At 44.0% G+C, this 20000-nt stretch overlaps 1 protein-coding gene across 3 annotated transcripts in view; it reads left to right on the top strand.

Moving 5' to 3' along the window:
* zgc:109889 (uncharacterized protein LOC553542 homolog) overlaps window positions 1-20000 on the top strand; it is a 42926-nt gene that overhangs the window by 6418 nt on the left and 16508 nt on the right. For all 3 annotated transcript variants that reach the window (XM_061031732.1, XM_061031733.1, XM_061031731.1), the window contains exons 2-3: window positions 15296-15440; window positions 19339-19473. In XM_061031732.1, the coding sequence (XP_060887715.1) occupies window positions 15308-15440; window positions 19339-19473 (268 nt within the window). In that variant the 5' untranslated portion in view covers window positions 15296-15307. The remainder of the gene's footprint in view (window positions 1-15295; window positions 15441-19338; window positions 19474-20000) is intronic.

The raw sequence follows: 20000 nt of genomic DNA, 5'->3' as shown, positions 1-20000 counted from the left end.
ACACATTGAATAGGATCCGTCATGACTCTTCCTCACAATATGTTTCACTCTGCTCCCCTTTGAAAGACGGTGGAGTTATAGAAGAATGCTCATAGTGGAAGGAACTAAGAATAGAACCTGAAAAGTCTCGTCTCTGGTCAGACTAACGGACTGAAGTCAGCACACAGGCGCCACAAAGTCCAATCAATGTCGTATTTTTCTAATTTTAATTTGGCCTTTAAAGGCTTTATATGTGATTTTTCACACTTAAATGTAGAAATCAAGTATCTCCTCTGAAAATAACTCTGTGAGTCATGACTGTCTACAATGGGTGTAACACCCGAGTCCCACTGTCTGTGATGCTTTCAGAGTTTTCAGAGTCCTATCTTCACTTTGTTTACATCGCCCGGACGGCCGGCTGACTCCTCCCCTCGTGTATAAAAGTTGTTTAATTGAGGGACTAGAGAAAAGAAGAATAACATACTGTACTCACTGATTCACTGTGTTTCTAGATCACGCTCATTTCAGGTAAATTTACATGCAGCGTGAAGATACGAGCATAATAAAGATCGCTAGCATTAGCATGCTAACACAACAATGCAGCGCGAGTTGTTTTGGTTTCAGGCTGGTGCTCAACGGCGACATCTGCTGGATCAAAAAATCGGATATAAAGCCTTTAAAGAACATCTGTAATGAAACGGGGGGAGGGGCGAGGGACATGTGGGCACAGGATGGGAAGGGGGAGCTGAGGGATGCAGGGGGTGTGTCTGAAGAGAGCATTGTTTTGATCTGAAAATCTGCTCTTGAACTTGCATAGTAAGTTAACAATTTAACAGATTAAATATGTTCATAAAGTGAATTAAAAGTTGTAAAACACAGCTCGCTTGAGCTGTAGAATTGTAGAATTAATTTTCTACAATATGTAGAATTTTATTAGAATGTTTACATTGAAATATCTAAATTAATTTAAAAAAAATAAAAATGACTAAACCCATGTTGACTACTTACGTTACCTCAAATACTTCCAACAGTTTTCAAAGCCGGAGAAATCTGTAATTTTATAGTTGTAACAGGAGGTGTGTTGTCGTAGCAGCCGCAGACTTGTTTATCGTTGCCATGGAAACTGCGGATCTTACATCAAAGGGTTGCTGCATGAAGAAGCGGTAACTGCTACTGAAAGCTGCTAAAACATCAAGTGAATTATACTCGCACGCATTAGCTCGTCTGTAAAGCAGAGAGAATCACTCCCGTGATTCCCCGCTAGCCTCAACGTCATCTTTTGCGATTCTTTTGATTGCGAGCCCCCTGGTGGTGGAATTTACATACTGCACGGGTTAAAGTGTGAGTAATGTAGAAACAACAGTCGGCTTTTTAGAGCAGAAATTACATTTATTTTATTGACCTTTTAAGACGTAATTATGCTTGGAATAACTTCCTCTGCGTTTTCTTTCTTTAATCATTTGGAGGATATGTGCTTGAACTTTACCACAATGAATATTTCCCACTTTATTTCCGCTTGCAGCACGACCACGAGTCCATTAATCATAAAGTTACTGCTGTCTCACGACTGCTCAGGTGGTGACTGCAAAGGGGGAAAAAACGTTTCCAGCATTGTTCTTGTCTGGAAATCTAAAACTGTATTTATTATGTTGTTTTGCTGCTGGGAGCGTTGCCAGCGTTGTGTTTCCTCCTGAATTTATCAGAGCGTGTCCTCGATCTTCCACCTAAGTATACCCGGCCACGCTGCTTCTACTGTGGTGAATTTGTTGAAATGATGCGGCGTGCAAGCGGGGCCGGTCTACTCAGGATGCATTGGCGGGGTTTTTACACTGAAAATCACTGATCAGCTGGAAATCTGTCGCTGTTGTGTTTCCCTTTGTGTCTCTCTAAACCAACCAAAAATTAAACCCCTCCCCCCCTCTCAATATCTATTTCTTCATCTGCTATCTCTACCTTTTTATTTTCGAGCTTTACCTTTAAGAATTCAGCATTACTCAGCGAATTCTCGGCTCGTTTTGAACTATGAAGCTGTCTGGTAACGGCAAACTTCGAGGATCAGTGTGTTGGTGTTTGCTAGCGGGGTTGTTGCAGGTGTGAAACTATCGATCCAGCTGTTGTCCTCTGAGCGATTGAATGTGTTTAAGTGTGTGTGTGTGTGTGCTGTGTGTGCTGTGTTTACTGATGTGATTTAAATGGGATCTGGTCGGACCGCATCTCCGACATGATGCCTTTATCGATCCCTGCGGCGAAACTTCAGGCTCTCTCCCCTCCGTCTGCTCTGAGGTCAGATATAAGAGCTAGTCGTAATGAGTTCAGCGCCTTGCTCGGAGGCACTTCAGTGCTGTACGCTCACAGATGTGAAGGATTTAACAGCGACGTCAGCGGAGGATGAGATGTTGGCGATTGAAGCGTCCTCTCTCTCTCTCTTTGTCTCTCTGCTGCTCGGCAGACGGCTTGGATTTCACTCAACTTTCAGTTCCTCACTTCCTGTGAGCAGAAGCAGGGTCTCATATAGACAGGAAAGAGCTCAAAACATTTGGTTTCTTTTATTTAGGAGTACAAGTTTGTTGCAGCAGCAGAGATATTTTGATTTAGGATGTTTTTCTTAAAGGCTTAATCTGTGTTTTTTCTCACTTAAATGTAATAGACATCAAGTATCTCCTCTGAAAATAACTCTGTGAGTCATGACTGTCTACAATGGGTGTAACACCCGAGTCCCACTGTCTGTGATGTTTTCAGAGTTTTCAGAGTCCTATCTTCAGTTTGTTGACATCGCCCGGACGGCCGGCTGACTCCTCCCCTCGTGTATAAAAGTTGTTTAATTGAGGGACTAGAGAAAAGAAGAATAACATACTGTACTCACTGCTTAACTGTGTTTCTAGATCACGCTCATTTCAGGTAAATTTACATGCAGTGTGAAGATACAAGCATAATAAAGATCGCTAGCATTAGCATGCTAACACAAACAATGCAGCGGGAGTTGTTTTGGTTTCATGCTGGTGCTCAAGGGCGACATCTGCTGGATCAAAGAATCGTATATAAAGCCTTTAAATGGAATAAATCTTTCTGGTCTCTCATGGCATGTTGTCCGGGGAAAGCCCGAGTTGTATTTGGTCTGTGTAAGAATTATATGATGGGAAACATGACGGACTGCCTCAAGGGAAACACACACACACACATTGACAACATGCACACACACACAAAACCACCCATTCTTTGGGATAACTGCTCCCTCTGTAGCTTGAGAAGACGGTAATGATGTAACATGAACAAAGTGACTTTCTATTTCAGTCTCCTCTCACACTCACATTTGCGATCAGAGACGTGGATTACCTCAACATAATTTATCCTGAAACAACCTAGCTCTCCCTGTAAAGGTGTAATATGTAGAATGTATCTCTACTATTTCCAGCAGGCGAAAAGTTTTGACGAAAAGTTAACAGATGGAGTCCGCAACTACCCGCACTACGATGTGTCGTTAGCGTGGCATAGCAACAAACATGCGCGCCAAAATAGAGCGCCACAGGAATGAGTCCTAAAACCCGGACGTAAGTTAGCATTTGAGCGCCATGGGGTCTAACGTCTAAAAGTCAACGGGGATTTTGAATGTGTTTGTGGTTAGACGCCTGAAATAAGGTCTGTGGTTAACACAAGCTGAAGAGATGTTGGTGTTTTGTTAGACCACATAAACTACGTTAGGTAATACCTCCACTTGTGAAGTTTGAAGTTTTTACTCGTCTTTAAAAAGGCGGTTGCTAACAAGTGGCTAAATGTGACTACAGCGGTCGTCGGGGACATTAAACGTCATCACGCCGGACACAGAGGGCGGGAACTCTCTCACTAGTCGGAGATGTCTCCTGTAGGTTTAATCTTTAGGTTAAGGTGAATATTATGTTAGTGAACTATTTATTAAACTACGTGGATTAGTTTATCGGAGATCGTCTGAAGCGTAACGCTAGTGACGTCACAATCATCCGACCGTGGTGTAGTTAGCTTGTAGCATAACGTTAGCTTTTTACTTCTGCCGGACACATTAGCGCTTCAAACATCATAAAAACGGCGTTCATCTGTGAAGATTATCCTGCTGAACAAAACGCCTACACTTCAGAAACGTGTGTTTGCCACAGAGATTATTTTCTGCAATGATCCAAAATCCAACTCAAACATCCCATAGGAGAATTCTCGTTAGACGCCATGGCGATGCTACTTCCGGGTTGGCCTACAAAAATTACATCATATGGTTTGTTCTCTATAGCTGGCGACAGATCATCTCTACTTGATTGTCTGTGGTGCTCCCTCTAGAGGAATCCTCCAGTAACACATGTGGTACAGAGGCAAGATTGTGAACATTACGTTAACGAAGCAGCAGGTTGTCTACGCGTATGCTAGGTTCAAGTTTATTTGAGGCTACATGAGGAAAGGGAAACTGTTTCTGTGATAAAAAGGTCATCTGAATTATACTCGGATACATCGTCGGTAAACATATTCTCTTCCTCAGGTCGGTTTCGCCCGTTCGTCTTGACTACAGTCGACTGTTTGTTTTCATCGGGGGTGGGGCGGAGCACTTCCATGATTCCCCGCCAGCCTCGACGTCATCTTTTGTTGTTATTTTGATCACGTACTGTGCGTTTAACATATTCTTGGGATATGTGTCAAAGAGGGCAGTAGAATAAAGCTACTTTATTTGTATTTTGATGGTTTTCTCATTGTAGCATGTAGCTTGTTAGCTTAAGTTAGCTTGATGTTTTGTGGATTGTTTGAGCTGAGCTGAGGCGTTTCAGAATTCTATAATAGATTATTTCCAGCGGATAATCCAACCTTTGCCCAGTTTAAGTCTGAAGAGCTCTTTGTGTCTTTCTGGTTTGTGTGTCAGTGGACCCACCTCCCCAGTTTAAACTGGGACAATGTGACACATCACGTCTCAGCTTTAATGTGACCTGTCTCTTCCTGCATTCCTCCCCCGAGAGATGAGACCCTCCTGTCCAGTAACCCGCACCAGTAGACCCACTTCAGCGTGTTTGTGTGACTGTGTGTGTGTGTGACTGTGTGTGTGTGTGTGTTTGTGTGTGTGTGTGTGTGTGTGTGTGTGTGTGTGTGTGTGAATGTCAGGTCACATGGTTCTGCCGGATGACTTGTTGCAATCGTGCTGAGGCCGACACATTTAATTGTGAGAGACCCGGCCGTAGAGGGGCACGAGGAGGGTTCTCACAACACACACACACACACACACACACACACACACACACACACACACACACACACACACACACACACACACACACACACACACACACACACACACACACAGTGAAAGGCTGAATGGTGTTCAGAAACATTGCATTCATTCTGTGGCTGACCTGTTTATTCACCGCATTAGCACAGCACAGAATGGAGAGGAATTTTAACGCTTTTTTGTGCAGATTTTGAATAACTTTAGAAATAAATCAGTCAAGTTTTTGTGTCTCTTTTTCCACGTTTCAGCCCTTTACCTGAAAAACAAACGTCTGAGAGTGAACACCAGCAGTACACATTACTCTCTGACCACGTCTTCAACCGTAGCGTTTATTGATCCCTGTGGTGAAACTGGGATCCCTCTATCCTCCATGTACAGAGACATCAAGTGTAAAGGCCTGACTTCTCCTTCCTGCCTTGCTCGGAGGCCCGTCAGTAGAATGTGTGCTCAACGGATTTAAACGCTTAACAATTAACAGACGGAAAATGATTACAAGATCTATAAGTTTCTTTTGTTCATATCTTTTATGATAGCAGGGGGAAGACACATCAAACAGACATGGCTGCTGTTGCCATGGTGATTTCAGCCGCTGTCTGCCAGTTTTTCGCATGCAAATCAGGAACCAAAAAAAAAAAAAAAAAAGCCCTGGAGATTTGGCTCTTCTTTCAGCGTGCATGTGCGTGCAGTTGTAAGACTATAATTTCAAACATATCAGGAGTTCATCTGACAGGACGGGAGCAGCTGATCGGGCTGAGACCGGCCCTCGTGTCCCCCCCCCTAAACAACAGTAGTGGTCTGCAAGCCGACCCGAGCCCTACGGAACCCGAGGCCCGACCTCGGGCTAGGGCCGGGGTAGGGTTTTGATCTACACAATAATCGTGGCTTGCGTCTGGCTCTCGTCTCTGCGCGGGTCAGTGACACCCAGGCTTTTCCATTAATGTATTTATTTTTCATTCATTGAAGAAACAAAACAGATACATGCAAACATAAAATCTCAAATCCTGAATGAAAAGGCGCAGAAAGAAGAAGAATCTTACATAATCTGCCCCTCTTTCAGAAGATAATAATTAACAAAACACATAATTCAATACGTTTTGATCGGCTGTATTACTCGTGTGACATCCAGCCAATCAGATAGTGTTGTGGGCGGGACATTAGGTGAGACAGGGGGTGTTAGGGAAAGCAGACCCAGAGGGAAAGACACACACACACACACACACACACACACGTCGTAATTGATGAATTTTGTAGGTGATCGGGAAAATAAAACGCCACCCAAATGCCGAGTATCAGCCACCCCTACATCCTGGGGTTTTTCCCTTTTAGATCCGGGTTTTGCACCCTCGACCGACACTTTTTCATACCATCAAGTAAAAACTAACCCTCCCTCTATTATCGTTTGTTCTGACTGTTATCTAACAGAACACGGTTATAGAAGCACAGAGGAAGTAATCTCTTTGTGTTCATGTCAGTGTATCACTGAATGAGGACTTAGCTCGCCGTGTTGTTTTGTAAATCCAACCCATGTGACGCACAAGTAGATGCAAAAAAAAACAAAAAAAACAAATGGAACTAATGAATTGCAAATACTACGAGTATCAGGAAAGTGTCAGTGTGGCTTTGGTTTGCTTGTTCTCCATGTTTTATTCAGCGTTTATTGAAATGGCTGTTTCATAACACTCCATGGGGCTAAGAGGTTCAGTAGATAAACACACACACACACACACACACACACACACACCTCCTCGCACGCTGGAGACAATGCAGTTACTCAGATCTCTTGCAGAACTTCATTACCCGAATGTAAACTCTCTCAGCTGCTGTGATAGCTTTATTATCATACTTCCAAAGAAACCATGACAACATCTCCGCAGAGCCCGCTGCTTCTCCAAAAAAAAAGAGGAAGGAAGTGTAAAAATCTCTCCCCTCCTCTGTCGCTCCGTTTTGCATAATTTTGTTTTTAGGGAGGATTAGCGCAAAAAGAGGGGGAGGGGGGATGTGCCATCGTAATTGTGATCATTTGGTACAATGGCAGCTCACCCAAGAGCATCAACAAACACAGACTTCAAAGAGCGAGTGAAGCTGGAGCAAGGCGACGGGATGGGGGAATAAGGGAGATGGGAAGTTTTAAGGATGGAGGAAAGGAGGCCAGACGGAAGCCAGAGAGTGTGTGTGTGTGTGTGTGTGTGTGTGTGTGTGTGTGTGTGTGTGTGGGGGGGGGGGGGTTAAAATGTTGTCTCTCCGTGAGGTTTTGAAAAAAAAAAACATCAAACAAAATCGTTTCTCCCGCCGTTTTGGAGACATCAAACGAAACACAGCAGCTTTATTTTTTTAGAACCTGATTTTTTTCAAACATTTTTTTTTTTTTTTTTTTAAACGTATGCCTGCTTTGTTCTCTTCATTCGCTGACGTTTGTCATACGACCAGGCGCAGAGCTTCCCGCGCCTGCAGAGTGAAACCAGAGTAATCCTGACTCAGAATAAAACATTATCTGTGTTTCGCCGTGTTGGCTCAGGCTGCTGTTTTCATAGCTGTGTGCTCAGCGACACCCAGTCAGGACGTGGATTTACAACACATACTCCTCTTTTACATCCACTTTCAGGCTGTTTTTGTGAACCCTTCCAGAGAAGGAGTGATGATCGTTGAATTCTTCCAAACTCCAGAGAGGTGAACTCTTTTTATCCTTTAGTGCCAACGTCCATATACACTATGTTTTTGTCAACAGGATTAATGAAAGCCTTACTCTGCAAGTTCCAGAGCAGATTTTCAGATCAAAACAATGCTCTCTTCAGACACACCTCCTGCATCCCTCAGCTCCCTCGCCCCTCCCCCCCTGTTTCATTACAGATGTTCTTTAAATTTTCTTTGTTCTTTATATGCGATTTTTTGATCCAGCAGATGTCGCCCTTGAGCACCAGCATGAAACCAAAACAAACTTGCGGTGCATTGTTGTGTTAGCATGCTAATGCTAGCGATCTTTATTATACTCGTATCTTCACACTGCATGTAAATTTACCTGAAATGAGCGTGATCTAGAAACACAGTTAAGCAGTGAGTACAGTATGTTATTCTTCTTTTCTCTAGTCCCTCAATTAAAGAACTTTTATACGCGAGGGGAGGAGTCAGCCGGCCGTCCCGGCGATGTAAACAAAGTGAAGATAGAAAACATCACAGACAGTGGGACTCGGGTGTTACACCCATTGTAGACAGTCATGACTCACAGAGTTATTTTCAGAGGATATACTTGATTTCTATTATATTCAAATGTGAAAAATTGCGTATAAAGCCTTTAAAGGCCCTGACACACCAAGGAGATCGTCGGCCGTCGGTCCTAGTTGGACCATCGGTGAGTGGTCGTCGCTGTATCCGGCTCCGTCGCTACCCGTCCGCCTTGTTTTGGTCGATTCTACATTCCTCTTCAGGTTTACTTCAACCAAACATGTCCAGCATTTATTGCTCACACTTTCATTCAGTACTGTGCTAATGTTCCTGAGGCTCTTGCCAATGAAAACCCTTCATATACATAATTGTATATCATGTCACATTAGCTCATTTATGCAGAACATGGCAACCTCTTGCGGTTGCATTAGAGGACACAACTCGGCCCCTCATGCTGTACATCATCTAATTATATCATCATGAAGAATCAGTGCCAGTCATTTCCATTAGTTACTGTAGACGGCTGATTATCTGTGATTATACGGGGCCGTCCTGTGGAGCAGCGGGGGAGGGGTGACTATGAGAAGATGGAAGGAGGGAGGCTAACCTTTCTCTGAGCAGACAGCCCAGTCGGAGACGTTTCTGTGTGTGTGTGTGTGTGTGTGTCTGTGGTCGTATGTGTGTGTAGTTAAGGATGTACGTCCAAGCAGACGGGGCAGTAATAGCATTAGCTTACGCTCACTCGACCGCCTGTAGTAACGATAAGTTTGGTTAAGGACAGTAATTAATACCGTCTCCCTCTGTTTTATCCGTCTGTTTAAGAGCAGACAAAGTCTATCAGCATGCGACCCCCCCTGTGGAGATATTCGTTTCCAATTGGGGGCGGGGGTGGGGATGACGGGCAGCTTTGGATCAGAGGGTATAAAGTCGCATCTGATTACAACTGTAATTATAGCCACAGCCGTCAAAACATGAGCAGGAGCGGCAGAGACAGGACAGTAGGACGAGGACGATGAAGAAATGTGTGAAGAGAGTCATCATTGGACGGCTTCCCAGTCGTCACATTCATCGTGTCAGCTTGTAACCTACCTGCAGTGAGTGTAAAAGAGACCCTGTGGTAAGAAAAAAACATGTATCCTGTGATGGAAACATCCAAGGTTTATTTGTCATTAAGACACTGTGACCGGTCAGTTAGAAGTCTTTGACATTCAGTTGCATATTTCACCACCAATGACTACTGCAGACCATATTTTATCATGCCACTGCCTTGATGGAACTATAAAAATAGGGACATTTTTTGATAAATCCGAAAAATCAATTGTTGTGGGCTGGACAAACTTAAACTATCAAAGGGATGTTCAGGGATTTTCCGCCTATCGCCAGTTTAAAGCAGAAGAATGATAGCATCATGAAACACCCAAAAGTTGACTTAAACATACTACAATTCAACTCGGAAGGCAGAGAGGGAAGGAAATACCCCAATGGTAGTTTTATACATTTACTGTAGAACTGTAGGAGTGACATAGTGGCACAGTTGTTGGCACTGTTGCTACAAATCTGCGAGCCTGTCGTGGCCATCTTGAATGTCCTCCCACCTGCTGCTTCCTCCAACAGTCCAAACACTTATAGGTTAGGGTTTCCTGTAGATTATAAATTGGTGGCCAAGGCATTCCCCACTTTTCGCCCAATGACAACTGCAATCATTTCGAAGGATAGGCTGTATGGATAATGGATGTACTCCATTAGCTACCAAACCATACCATGCCTGCCAGCTGAAAATGAAGCTGCAGTCGCTTAGCTTAGCAAAGAGATCAAATAAGATTAAAAACAGCTAGCCATGCTACATCCACATTTTTCGCACTTTGGACGCTGGGGCCTGAAAACGCTGAACTGCATTGGTTTTGTGTAGAAAATGGGGCGCTGCTGGCGCGAAGAAATGTGGCGTCGGTGGACACAGGGCCTTGTTCAAAGCTTTATTGGCGAGATCACTGACTTCCTGGAGTCTTATTCTTCTGGCTGGCGCTTTATAATTATTAAACAGGTATGAGGGTGAAATTGATCTTCTTGTTTAGCTCTCGACAAGAATGGATTGAAGTGTATTTCCTTAAATATCCTAGTATTCCTGTGAACAAGAACTGATTGGAGCGGCTATGAAGAAACCCAAACTGACAATCTAACTTTGACCAATGACAGTCCGAGCAGTAACCAGAATTGTTCTGTGCTATTTTGATCGAAAAAACCCTCAAAGAGTTTCAACGTTTAAAGACGGAAGTGACAAAGATGTAACCAACGCCTCGGCTTCAGAAAATGTATAAATCAAAGCAGCTTTGTCTTGACAACTAACCGTTGACAGAGTAACTTTTTCATCTCCATGAATCTTTGATCCAAAGTGAAACCTCACAGAGTTTGACTCCTTGAACCGTCAGAGGAGATTCTCTGTTTTCATTCCTCCACCCTACACTCTCCTGTGTTGCGCAAAGTGAAGGTGTCAGACGGCGATAAATTCCCGAGGTAACCTACTTAAAATTTAAGGTTTCTGGTTTTCCGGCAACTCCCCCCCCCTTCAGCTTATTTCTTGTCCCCTCTCCTCCTCCTCGTCTCTCTCTCCGTCTGTCTGTCTCTTTCTCTCCATCCGCTCTCTTTCATACTATTTTCAGCTGTGGCGACAAGTTCCACTTTTTGAGCGGAAGAGAGGATTCCTTAGCACGTTGCCGTGACAACGTTCCCACAGCTTCCCCCCCCCCGACACACTTTTGGCTCGCCTTTTCTCCTGCTCGTAATCTTGTTAAATTTTTGATTTCTCTCCGTCGGCTGCTCAATCGAGAAAGTCTAAAGATGATTACATTTAGATCTATGAATCTTTTTATGCCTTTATTTTAGAGATAGGAGGGTGGAGAGTCAGAAACCACAGAGAGAGAGAGAGTGGGACCAACATGCGGGGAAGGAGCCACGGGTCGGATTCGAACCGTGCTCTGCATAAATGAGCTAATGTGACATGATACACAATTCACTTAGCAGACTCTTTTATCCAAAGTGACGTACATCAGAGAGTAAGAACAACACAAGCAAGGATCTAGAAAAAAGGGAACAATGTCAGTAAGAGCAAACGATCAGCTTTGAGTCTGATTGGACACACAGGTGCTGACAGGAAGTGACCAGAGGCAAAGCACAACATTGAGGGCAGTTCTTGAGAGCTCTAATCAGTATAGAAACCATCTTATAAGTCGTCGTTATCAAACAAAAACCATCGTCATTACCATCATCATCATCAATAATATGGAGACCATCATCATTAAGTTAGTAGGTATTCATGAAAGAGCTGGGTCTTTAGCTTTTTCTTAAAGGTGCAGAGGATGTGTATAAGAACATTAGCGCAGTACTGTAGCTTTTCTGAATGAACGTTTGTCCTCTGGTCACATTTCAGACCACCAAAAGTGTATCTCAGTCACTTTGTGTCCAATTAAAGACCTGACTCCATACTTGTTTTCCGCTCGCCAGTATGTGAAAAGATAATTCTCTTTGTGTGTCTACCTTAGTTCCTTTGCCTTCATTGTTTTTACATCAGGTGTGCAGAGCATCACTTTGCCCTGCAGCCGACCCGAAAGAGTCCGTGTGAGGAGACTGAAGGGCCTCCGGGTCGAAACACAACTTTAGTGTGGCATACACGTAATGCATAAACCTACATCACAAACCCCGGGGGTTAAGTGGCCTCTACAACTGGTCTACACTCTGACATCTCACGCGCACACACACACACACACACACACACACACACACACACACCTACAGATCCAAACACTGATGGGAAATACCCATTCTTTGTTGGCCTCAGAGTAATTCACCTTTTGTTATATATTCATGACATCAGGAAGAGATGGAGGGAATATCCAGAGAAGAGGAAAAAGCGGACTAGTGTGTGTGTGTGTGTGTGTGGGGGGGGGTGTGTCTGACAGATGAATCCAATAAAAGATGAAGAGCAGCGATCGAGGCGGCGGTGGCGTATGAGGACGAGCGCGCATGTTTTATTAAAGAGCCGTGGTGTTAGATTATTTACAACAGCTGGAGGAAAGGTTTTATATTGGCTCTCTCACACACACACACACACACACACACACACAAGCTCGATCACACTCTAAAGACACAATCGGAGGTGGATTGTGTAATTGGATGTCAGAAGCCGTTAGAGGGAGAAGGCGCAGGAGAGCGAGAGAGGGAGACGTAAAGGGGACGAACGAGTCACTTATCATTAAACTTGTGCGTGTTTGGGTTTCGGCCTGGATAAACAAATGAAGGAGCACGCTACACATCCGATGCATTCTTAAGAGTGTAGATCAGTGCAGAATTGACGCAACAGATTGGTGATAGCACGCTAACGCACATCCAGGCGATACATTCATGTGTTTTTTTTGTTTACCTCTTCCCGTTCCTTTCATGGCGTGCATTTTCATTGTGGCAGCGTGCGAGAGAGCTTGAGGATGGCACGTTTCCAGAGCACTGACCTGATAACACACACCTCCCACATTCACACACAATGAGAAATCGTGCCTACTTTGATTCTGAAGCGCATAGACACACACGTCACGTGCACACGGTCCCGTCCTAACACACTCGCACACAACATCGTGGCCCAAAAATAACAAGCGTGTCCCACATAGAGCGAGTTCAGTCCAAAGTGAGAGGAGCCGAGCGCTCTCCTCACGTGTCGGGAGTCTCTCGCACACTTTTTTTGCACAACTTCTTGTCCTCAATTTCTCTCCCTCTCTCCCTCCGTTGTCGCTCACATTCACTTGCTTCAGGGAGCAAAGCGCAGGTTCAGTCACGGCAGGATCCCGTTTCTGGTCCAAAGATTTGTCAAAAATGTTCTTTATAGTTTAGCCCCACGCAGACTTCCTGTTCATGGTTTCCTTTTACGTCCCTGTGGCATCTTGCCTTCACTGTGAATGTCAAAGAGCTGAAATGGAAGGGACGTAGTGATCCCCCCCTTTGTACCGCCTTCAGAGGAAGTGACAGAGGCGCGGCCGGCGCAACCAGTGGGGGAGAATGGTGCTGTGTGTGCGCGTGTCAGAATGTGTGTATGTGAAGTACCTGTTGTTCCTCTACATGTCGTGCTGTTAGAATTAGAATTCACAGACTGGAACACTAATATTATGCCGTTGTGGAATATATGTAAATGTACAAAGACTTAATGATGGCTGAGCTTTGTTACGACGCTGCCGCGGAAACTCTTAAAGGGGATATTGTAATCCAACTCGTAGTCAGTAACATATTTCGGCTTAAAGGTCCCATATTCTTCTTTTTCTGGTTTTATATGCTCTTTAGTGTGTTTTCAAAGTGTCCTGTGCATGTTTAGGCACATCTATGTGCAAAAATTCAATTCTTCTCCTACGTCCTCCTGTTAGCTGTAGCATTAGCTGCATGTAACGCTCGGTTCTAGCCCCCCTCGATAAAAATGTGTCAGTGTGAGCTCACTGATCTAAGCCCATTGGCTCGTTGTGGCCCTGCAGCTCATGTTGACATTTCCGAGAAGCGTGCTGAGCAACTGACCAATAAGGACAGAGCGGATCGGCAGACCAATCAGAGCAGACTTGGCCCACGTGGGGTCTAACAGTGTGGGCTCAACAGAGTGTAGCTGACGGACTCAGAGCGTAGAGGGAGCAAGGAGGAGCAGTACATGAAAACAGACACTTTTTTCTGACTTTAGTTATTGTGAACGTACAAAAGTAGGAACATAGATTAAATATATGAACCCCAAAAAGGGCAGAATATGGGCTCTTTAAGATATGCATACAACGACTCAAAAAGTTGCAAGACGGAAAGTTTCACCCTCCAAACGTTTCACACTTTAACTTTTTAAAAATGAAGTGAAAGGTAGAGTCAGTAACTTTTCACAAAAAAATACAAAAAATACAAATATAATAAAGTTATACTGCTCAATCATCACTTCTGGGCCTCCATCCTGTGGCGGTGACTGTGTCTGTTTTGCTTTGATTTGGTTGACTCGGGACCTTTCTGGGTGGGGAGCTGGTGTGTTTCCTCCAGCCAATGACAGCGCAGCAGGTTGAGAGTTGAGTTTGGGAGTTGATCAAATTAAGCGTTTGAGCGCAAATAAAAAAAAAAGCAAAAAAATATAATCATAAACCGTTTTCACATTTGCACACATTTGAGGACTGCTACTGAGATTCTCCCGACCGGGCTGTTCACATATACACCTCACAGCGGGAGACTATACCTGTCAGAGGGGAGGGGGCGGACTCTTAAGCAACAGAGTCCGCTATACGACGCTACAATGAGAATATTTGCTTTCATATCAATGCTCTCTTCTCATAACTTGAGTCTTTCACTCACATGATACGACATCCTGGCTCACAGCTCGTCCACTCACACACTGAAACACTCTTTTCTATTTGAACACACTTCTATTTCTCTCGCTCTGTCGGTCAGCTATGCCCTCTCTTTCTCTTTTTAAACATCTTCACTTTCTCTCTCTCTCTCTCTCTCTCTCTCTCTCTCTCTGTCCCTCACGGTCGCTCTGGCTGCAGTTTCGGCTCGTTAGCACCATTTAGAAACTTCTTTCCGGCTCATTTGGCTCTTGGCTCGTCCCGGCCGCGCTGACATTAAGCAGCGTGATGAGCGACTTCGCCCCCCCCCCACGGCGGACATGACACCTCCACGTCCATCACGACTCACAGCTGAGCACAGACACATTCTCCCTCAGCCTTTTTCTTTCTCTCTTTATCCGTCAGTGAGGAGCCACTGTTTCCTACAGGGAGATTAAATAATGAGCCACAGCATGTCAAACAAATGTCAGAAAACGCTCGACAGAATTCAGTCGAGCAGTGGCAGACACAGTTTTGGCTGTTGGCTCTGATTGGTTGATTCTAACTTATCATCTCTCACGCGTCTCTCTTCTGTTGTTTCCCCCAGGAGTAGACCAACATGCCGCTGGTGAAGAGGAACATTGAGCCCCGGCATCTCTGCCGTGGAGCGCTGCCAGATGGGGTGACCAGTGAACTGGAGTGTGTCACCAACAGCACCCTGGCGGCCATCATCAAACAGCTGGGCAGTCTGAGTGAGTCATTTTCTTCTCTGGATGTTTTACAAGTACAGATGTTGAGTTAAGAGTCCGGAGGAGAGTGTAATGTACCGAGGAGTAAGAACTGAATTTAGATGATAAGAAGGGGTCTGTTGGAGGCACACAGTCCTGGAAGAAATCAGGGACTGTCACAACTACTTAACCTCTCAAAAAATACAAAACCAATCATGTACTTGTATGTCTTGTGTCTCCACTTCCTGCATACCCAACATTTTAAACCAGGGACTTTTATGTGTTTATATGTCTCTTATTTCTTATCTAACAATTGTTTCTATTTTGTTGGTAAAACTGTCTCGTGAATTGTCCTGTAGATGTTTTTTTTGTAGGTACCTGCCTCAGGTCTGTGGATGAAATTAACTAAGGCAGGTACCTACAGCGGGTCACTGAGCTTTTTGGAGGAATCAAGCTGATTCTGTCGCTAACGCTCGCTCGCCTCGCATGCTGTTAGGACACGCTGTAACACTACATAGGGTTTGCTCATCACACAACATGATAGGGTACACTATGGGATGGTTTTATACCATACTGTACTATACAAAACAAGAACGCTTACATGATCCATGATAACTTCAATATCAGGAGACAAGGAGTCAGACATGATGATACATGACACTATCTGATCTAGGGAACTGTCCCTTTGATGTCCGACCACCTGGTGGGTTCCCACTTTTTTTCAAGAGGTGTGATTGCCCCTTAAGAATTTGCATTCCTATTGGTGTGTTGGTTTATTGTTGCATGACTGTTCATTGATGTTGAGCCTGACTGACCTCAGAGAACAACTGGAATGTCTTCTCTCTGTGCATGTGGTAAAAAAGGTTTTCTGACTCATCACACCGAGTTTGGACTTCTTAAAGACTTTATTTGTGATTTTTCACACTTAAATGTAGAAATCCAGTATATCCTCTGAATATAACTCTGTGAGTCATGACTGTCTACAATGGGTGTAACACCCGAGTCCCACTGTCTGTGATGATTTCAGAGTTTTCAGAGTCCTATCTTCAGTTTGTTTACATCGCCAGGACAGCCGGCTGACTCCTCCCCTCACGTATAAAAGTTGTTTAATTGAGGGACTAGAGAAAAGAAGAATAACATACTGTACTCACTGCTTAACTGTGTTTCTAGATCACGCTCATTTCAGGTAAATTTACATGCAGTGTGAAGATACGAGCTTAATAAAGATCGCTAGCATTAGCATGCTAACACAACAATGCAGCGTGAGTTGTTTTGGTTTCATGCTGGTGCTCAAGGGCGACATCTGCTGGATCAAAAAAATCACATGTAAAGACTTTAAATGAAGAATATTAAATACTCAGTGTGTAAAATACACCACCAGGGGGCTCTCAATCAGCACAATAATGAAAGATGACGTCGAGGCTGGCGGGGAATCATGGGAGTGATTTTCTCTGCTTCTCCACCTCCCCTCCCCCGATGAAAACGAACTCTGAGTTAACCGTAGGGAAGACGATTGGGCGAAACCGACCTGAGGAAGATAATATGTTTACAGACGGCGTGACAACATCACGGCAGCCTTCAGTAGCATCCTGCGTTTCAATGGCAACGATAAACATGTCGTGTTTGACACTTCCTGCTACGAGTTAAGACCATGAGATATTGCCTCATATCGATACACTAAAGCTGATTACAGCTTCAAAGTTCGTCATGAGCAGTCACATCCTGGTGTGTTGGCTGTTTGCATGTTTTAGCTCAATCCCGTCCCGACACTGATAAATTCAGATCCATGTTTTAGACAAACAGATGACAGTAAAACGTGTGAAACCGTGATGATGATTCTGTCTGCGGATGTCGACGCTGCTGATGCTGAGAGGAAACGAGCCAGCATGAAGGGCAGCTGCCGCCGCGTGGTGGTTTGATGGATTAGTGTGAAAAGGGGCTGTTTGAAGAAGCGAACCCAAGGTGGAATTTTATTTTATGGACTCCCAATAAAACGTAAACATGTTGCCAAAACGGCCGCTTCGACCCCGCCGTAAAGGACGACCTACAGTAAAAACACAATCTGATGAGTCAGCATTCTGCAGCTCTTAACACACCAGCTGTTAACTTCTCTTGTTCTTTTGCAGCGATTTGAAAGTTATGCAGATGCTCACCGCTGTAATTGCTGTTTGTATGTGCGGCATGAAGAGAGATCATTTGGTGGAAATGTTAGAGGAGAGGCCGCTACAATTCTGTAAGAAGTCGGGATGGAAATTCAGCTCGCAGTGAATGAGTGAGCGAGCGCTCCGCCTCTGCTCCATCTGTCATGTGATAGACGGAGAGCGAGGAATATTAATGGAGAGATATTGCATCGATGCAGCAGGTGTGTGTTTGTATGTGTGTGTGCATTCAGTTAGGTTTAGCAGTGTCGGCGAGGAAGGCGGGATTTCTGCATCTCAGTAAGAACGTTAAAATATTTGGACTTGTCTCTGTCTCACATGCACTCAATCGCTCTCTCTCTCTCTCTCTCACACACACAGAGAGATGTGTCGTATTAAGTATTCACATGTCTCACAGCAGGAGGCGGGCTCTCCTGCTGAGACAGAAGAAGAAGAAGGAGTAGCAGCTACACCTCCCTCTCTTTGCTTCTCTTCTCGATTATCTCCTGATTTATCTGTTTTTTTTTTAAAGATTTTATTTTCTTACCTTTTTGTGCTCTGATATTTCCTAAAGTGAAAGTCATGATCATTTGCACTTCGACGTCGCACCTGTGGGTCGACTGCACACGATAAAATGTTTATTATTACAGCACTAGTTCACACACAACAGCATTATGTGTCTTACGACAGTGCAGTTGCAGACAGAACCCTTCAGGGGGCGCCAAGGTGCACCAAACCAACGTCCCCAAAGTCCCCACAGCAGTAGGAGTGCTGCTGTTTACGAGCTGTATACTTTTATATTCTGCCTTTCTGTTCTTTACTGCAGCAAAACAACAGGGCAAATTGTTTTTTTTTGTAAACGTACTTCTGAATTCTGGAGTCGGGCCAATGTTTGCTCGGATGTTAAACGGACAAACTGTTTTTTTTGCGGTTAATGTTCTCTAAAAAGTTTTCATATTAGCACATATTCAAACAAATATAGACTGCGATATCTCTCTTATAGATCCTTATTATTATATCAGAATCAGATTTATTGGCCAGGTATGCTTACACACACACACACAAGGAATTTAACTTCGGTGAACTGTGCTCTCTTATGTACAGGTACAACATTAAATATCAACAATAAACATAATAAGAAAAGACTAATATTTACATGACTAAACATGAAATAGTGCAAAAGATGCTGAAGTAACATGATAAGTAAAATGCAGTTATGTGACAGATGGGTCATTTAAGATGTCAATTACAGTATTTACGTAAATAAGTGTGCGTATATTATCATTTAAATTAAATAATATATACATATATGTGTATTCACAGTGATGGTTTGGTTCAGAGTCATTTCACCACGACAGGTCTGACACTCTGTGGACTGTTTAGCGTTCATCAGAGTGACAGCCTGGGGGAAGAAACTGTTCTTATCCAATAGTATTGCTCCTTTCTGGTCCATGCAATAACTTCAGACCCCATTCTCCATGCTGCTATACTTCAGTTTTTTGTCATTTTTTTAAACACACAATGCAGCAGCAGAGAGAACTCCCATGATTCCCCGCTAGCCTCGACGTCATCTCTTGTTTATTGTGGTATTGATCGAGAGCCCCCTGGTGGTGGAATCTACATATTGTACCTTTAAAGAAAAATAATAATGTGAATCCTAAAAGTGTGTATCTGTGTGTGTGTGTGTGTGTGTGTGTGTGTGTGTGTGTGTGTGTGTGTGTGTGTGTGTGTGTGTGTGTGTGTGTGTGTGTGTGTGTGTGTGTGTGTGTGTGTTTTCTGTGCAGGTCGTCATGCAGAGGACATTTTCGGAGAGCTGTTTAATGAAGCCAACAGCTTCTACCTGAGGATGAGCAGCCTGCAGGAGAGAGTGGACCAGCTGGCTGTGAAGGTCACCCAGCTCGACTCCACAGTGGAGGAAGGTAGGGACACTGAGTGTGTGTGTGTGTGTGTTAAACAGTTTGACCTTTATTTCTTTACCTTTGTCCTGATTGTGTCATGTTGGACAAAGAGTTTCTGTCACAGGGAGGTTCATCCTTCCTGACTCCCAGAGATGTGTGGGTAATGTCTTATCACCCGAGTGTGCTTTGATTGTTTCAGTCAAACCACACCACGGTTTCACTTCCCCTCATTCACTTTAACTTGTAAAACAGTGAAAAATGGGGTACTAAAAAACAACTTATCTTTCTCTAATGTATCATAAGAGATGCCTTTGTTCCACTTGCTTCATTGCACAGACGCCGGTGGCTATGTGTGTGTGTGTGTGTGTGTGTGCGAGTGTGCGGTTTGTGTACACAGTGTGATTCACAATCATTGTCTCCACCATTAAGCTCATCGCTGCCTCTGAAGGTCAATTCTATAAAATCAGTAATTGATAGGCCTGCTTACACACACACACACACAGAAACACACACGCAGTCGGACTCACGATCTGTGGTAACATTTTGGG

Source organism: Labrus mixtus, chromosome 23, assembly GCF_963584025.1.
Source record: "Labrus mixtus chromosome 23, fLabMix1.1, whole genome shotgun sequence".
Taxonomy (NCBI): Eukaryota; Metazoa; Chordata; class Actinopteri; order Labriformes; family Labridae; genus Labrus; species Labrus mixtus.
The sequence above is the reverse complement of the archived record's forward strand: the minus strand, read 5'-3'. Positions and strand labels throughout refer to the sequence as shown.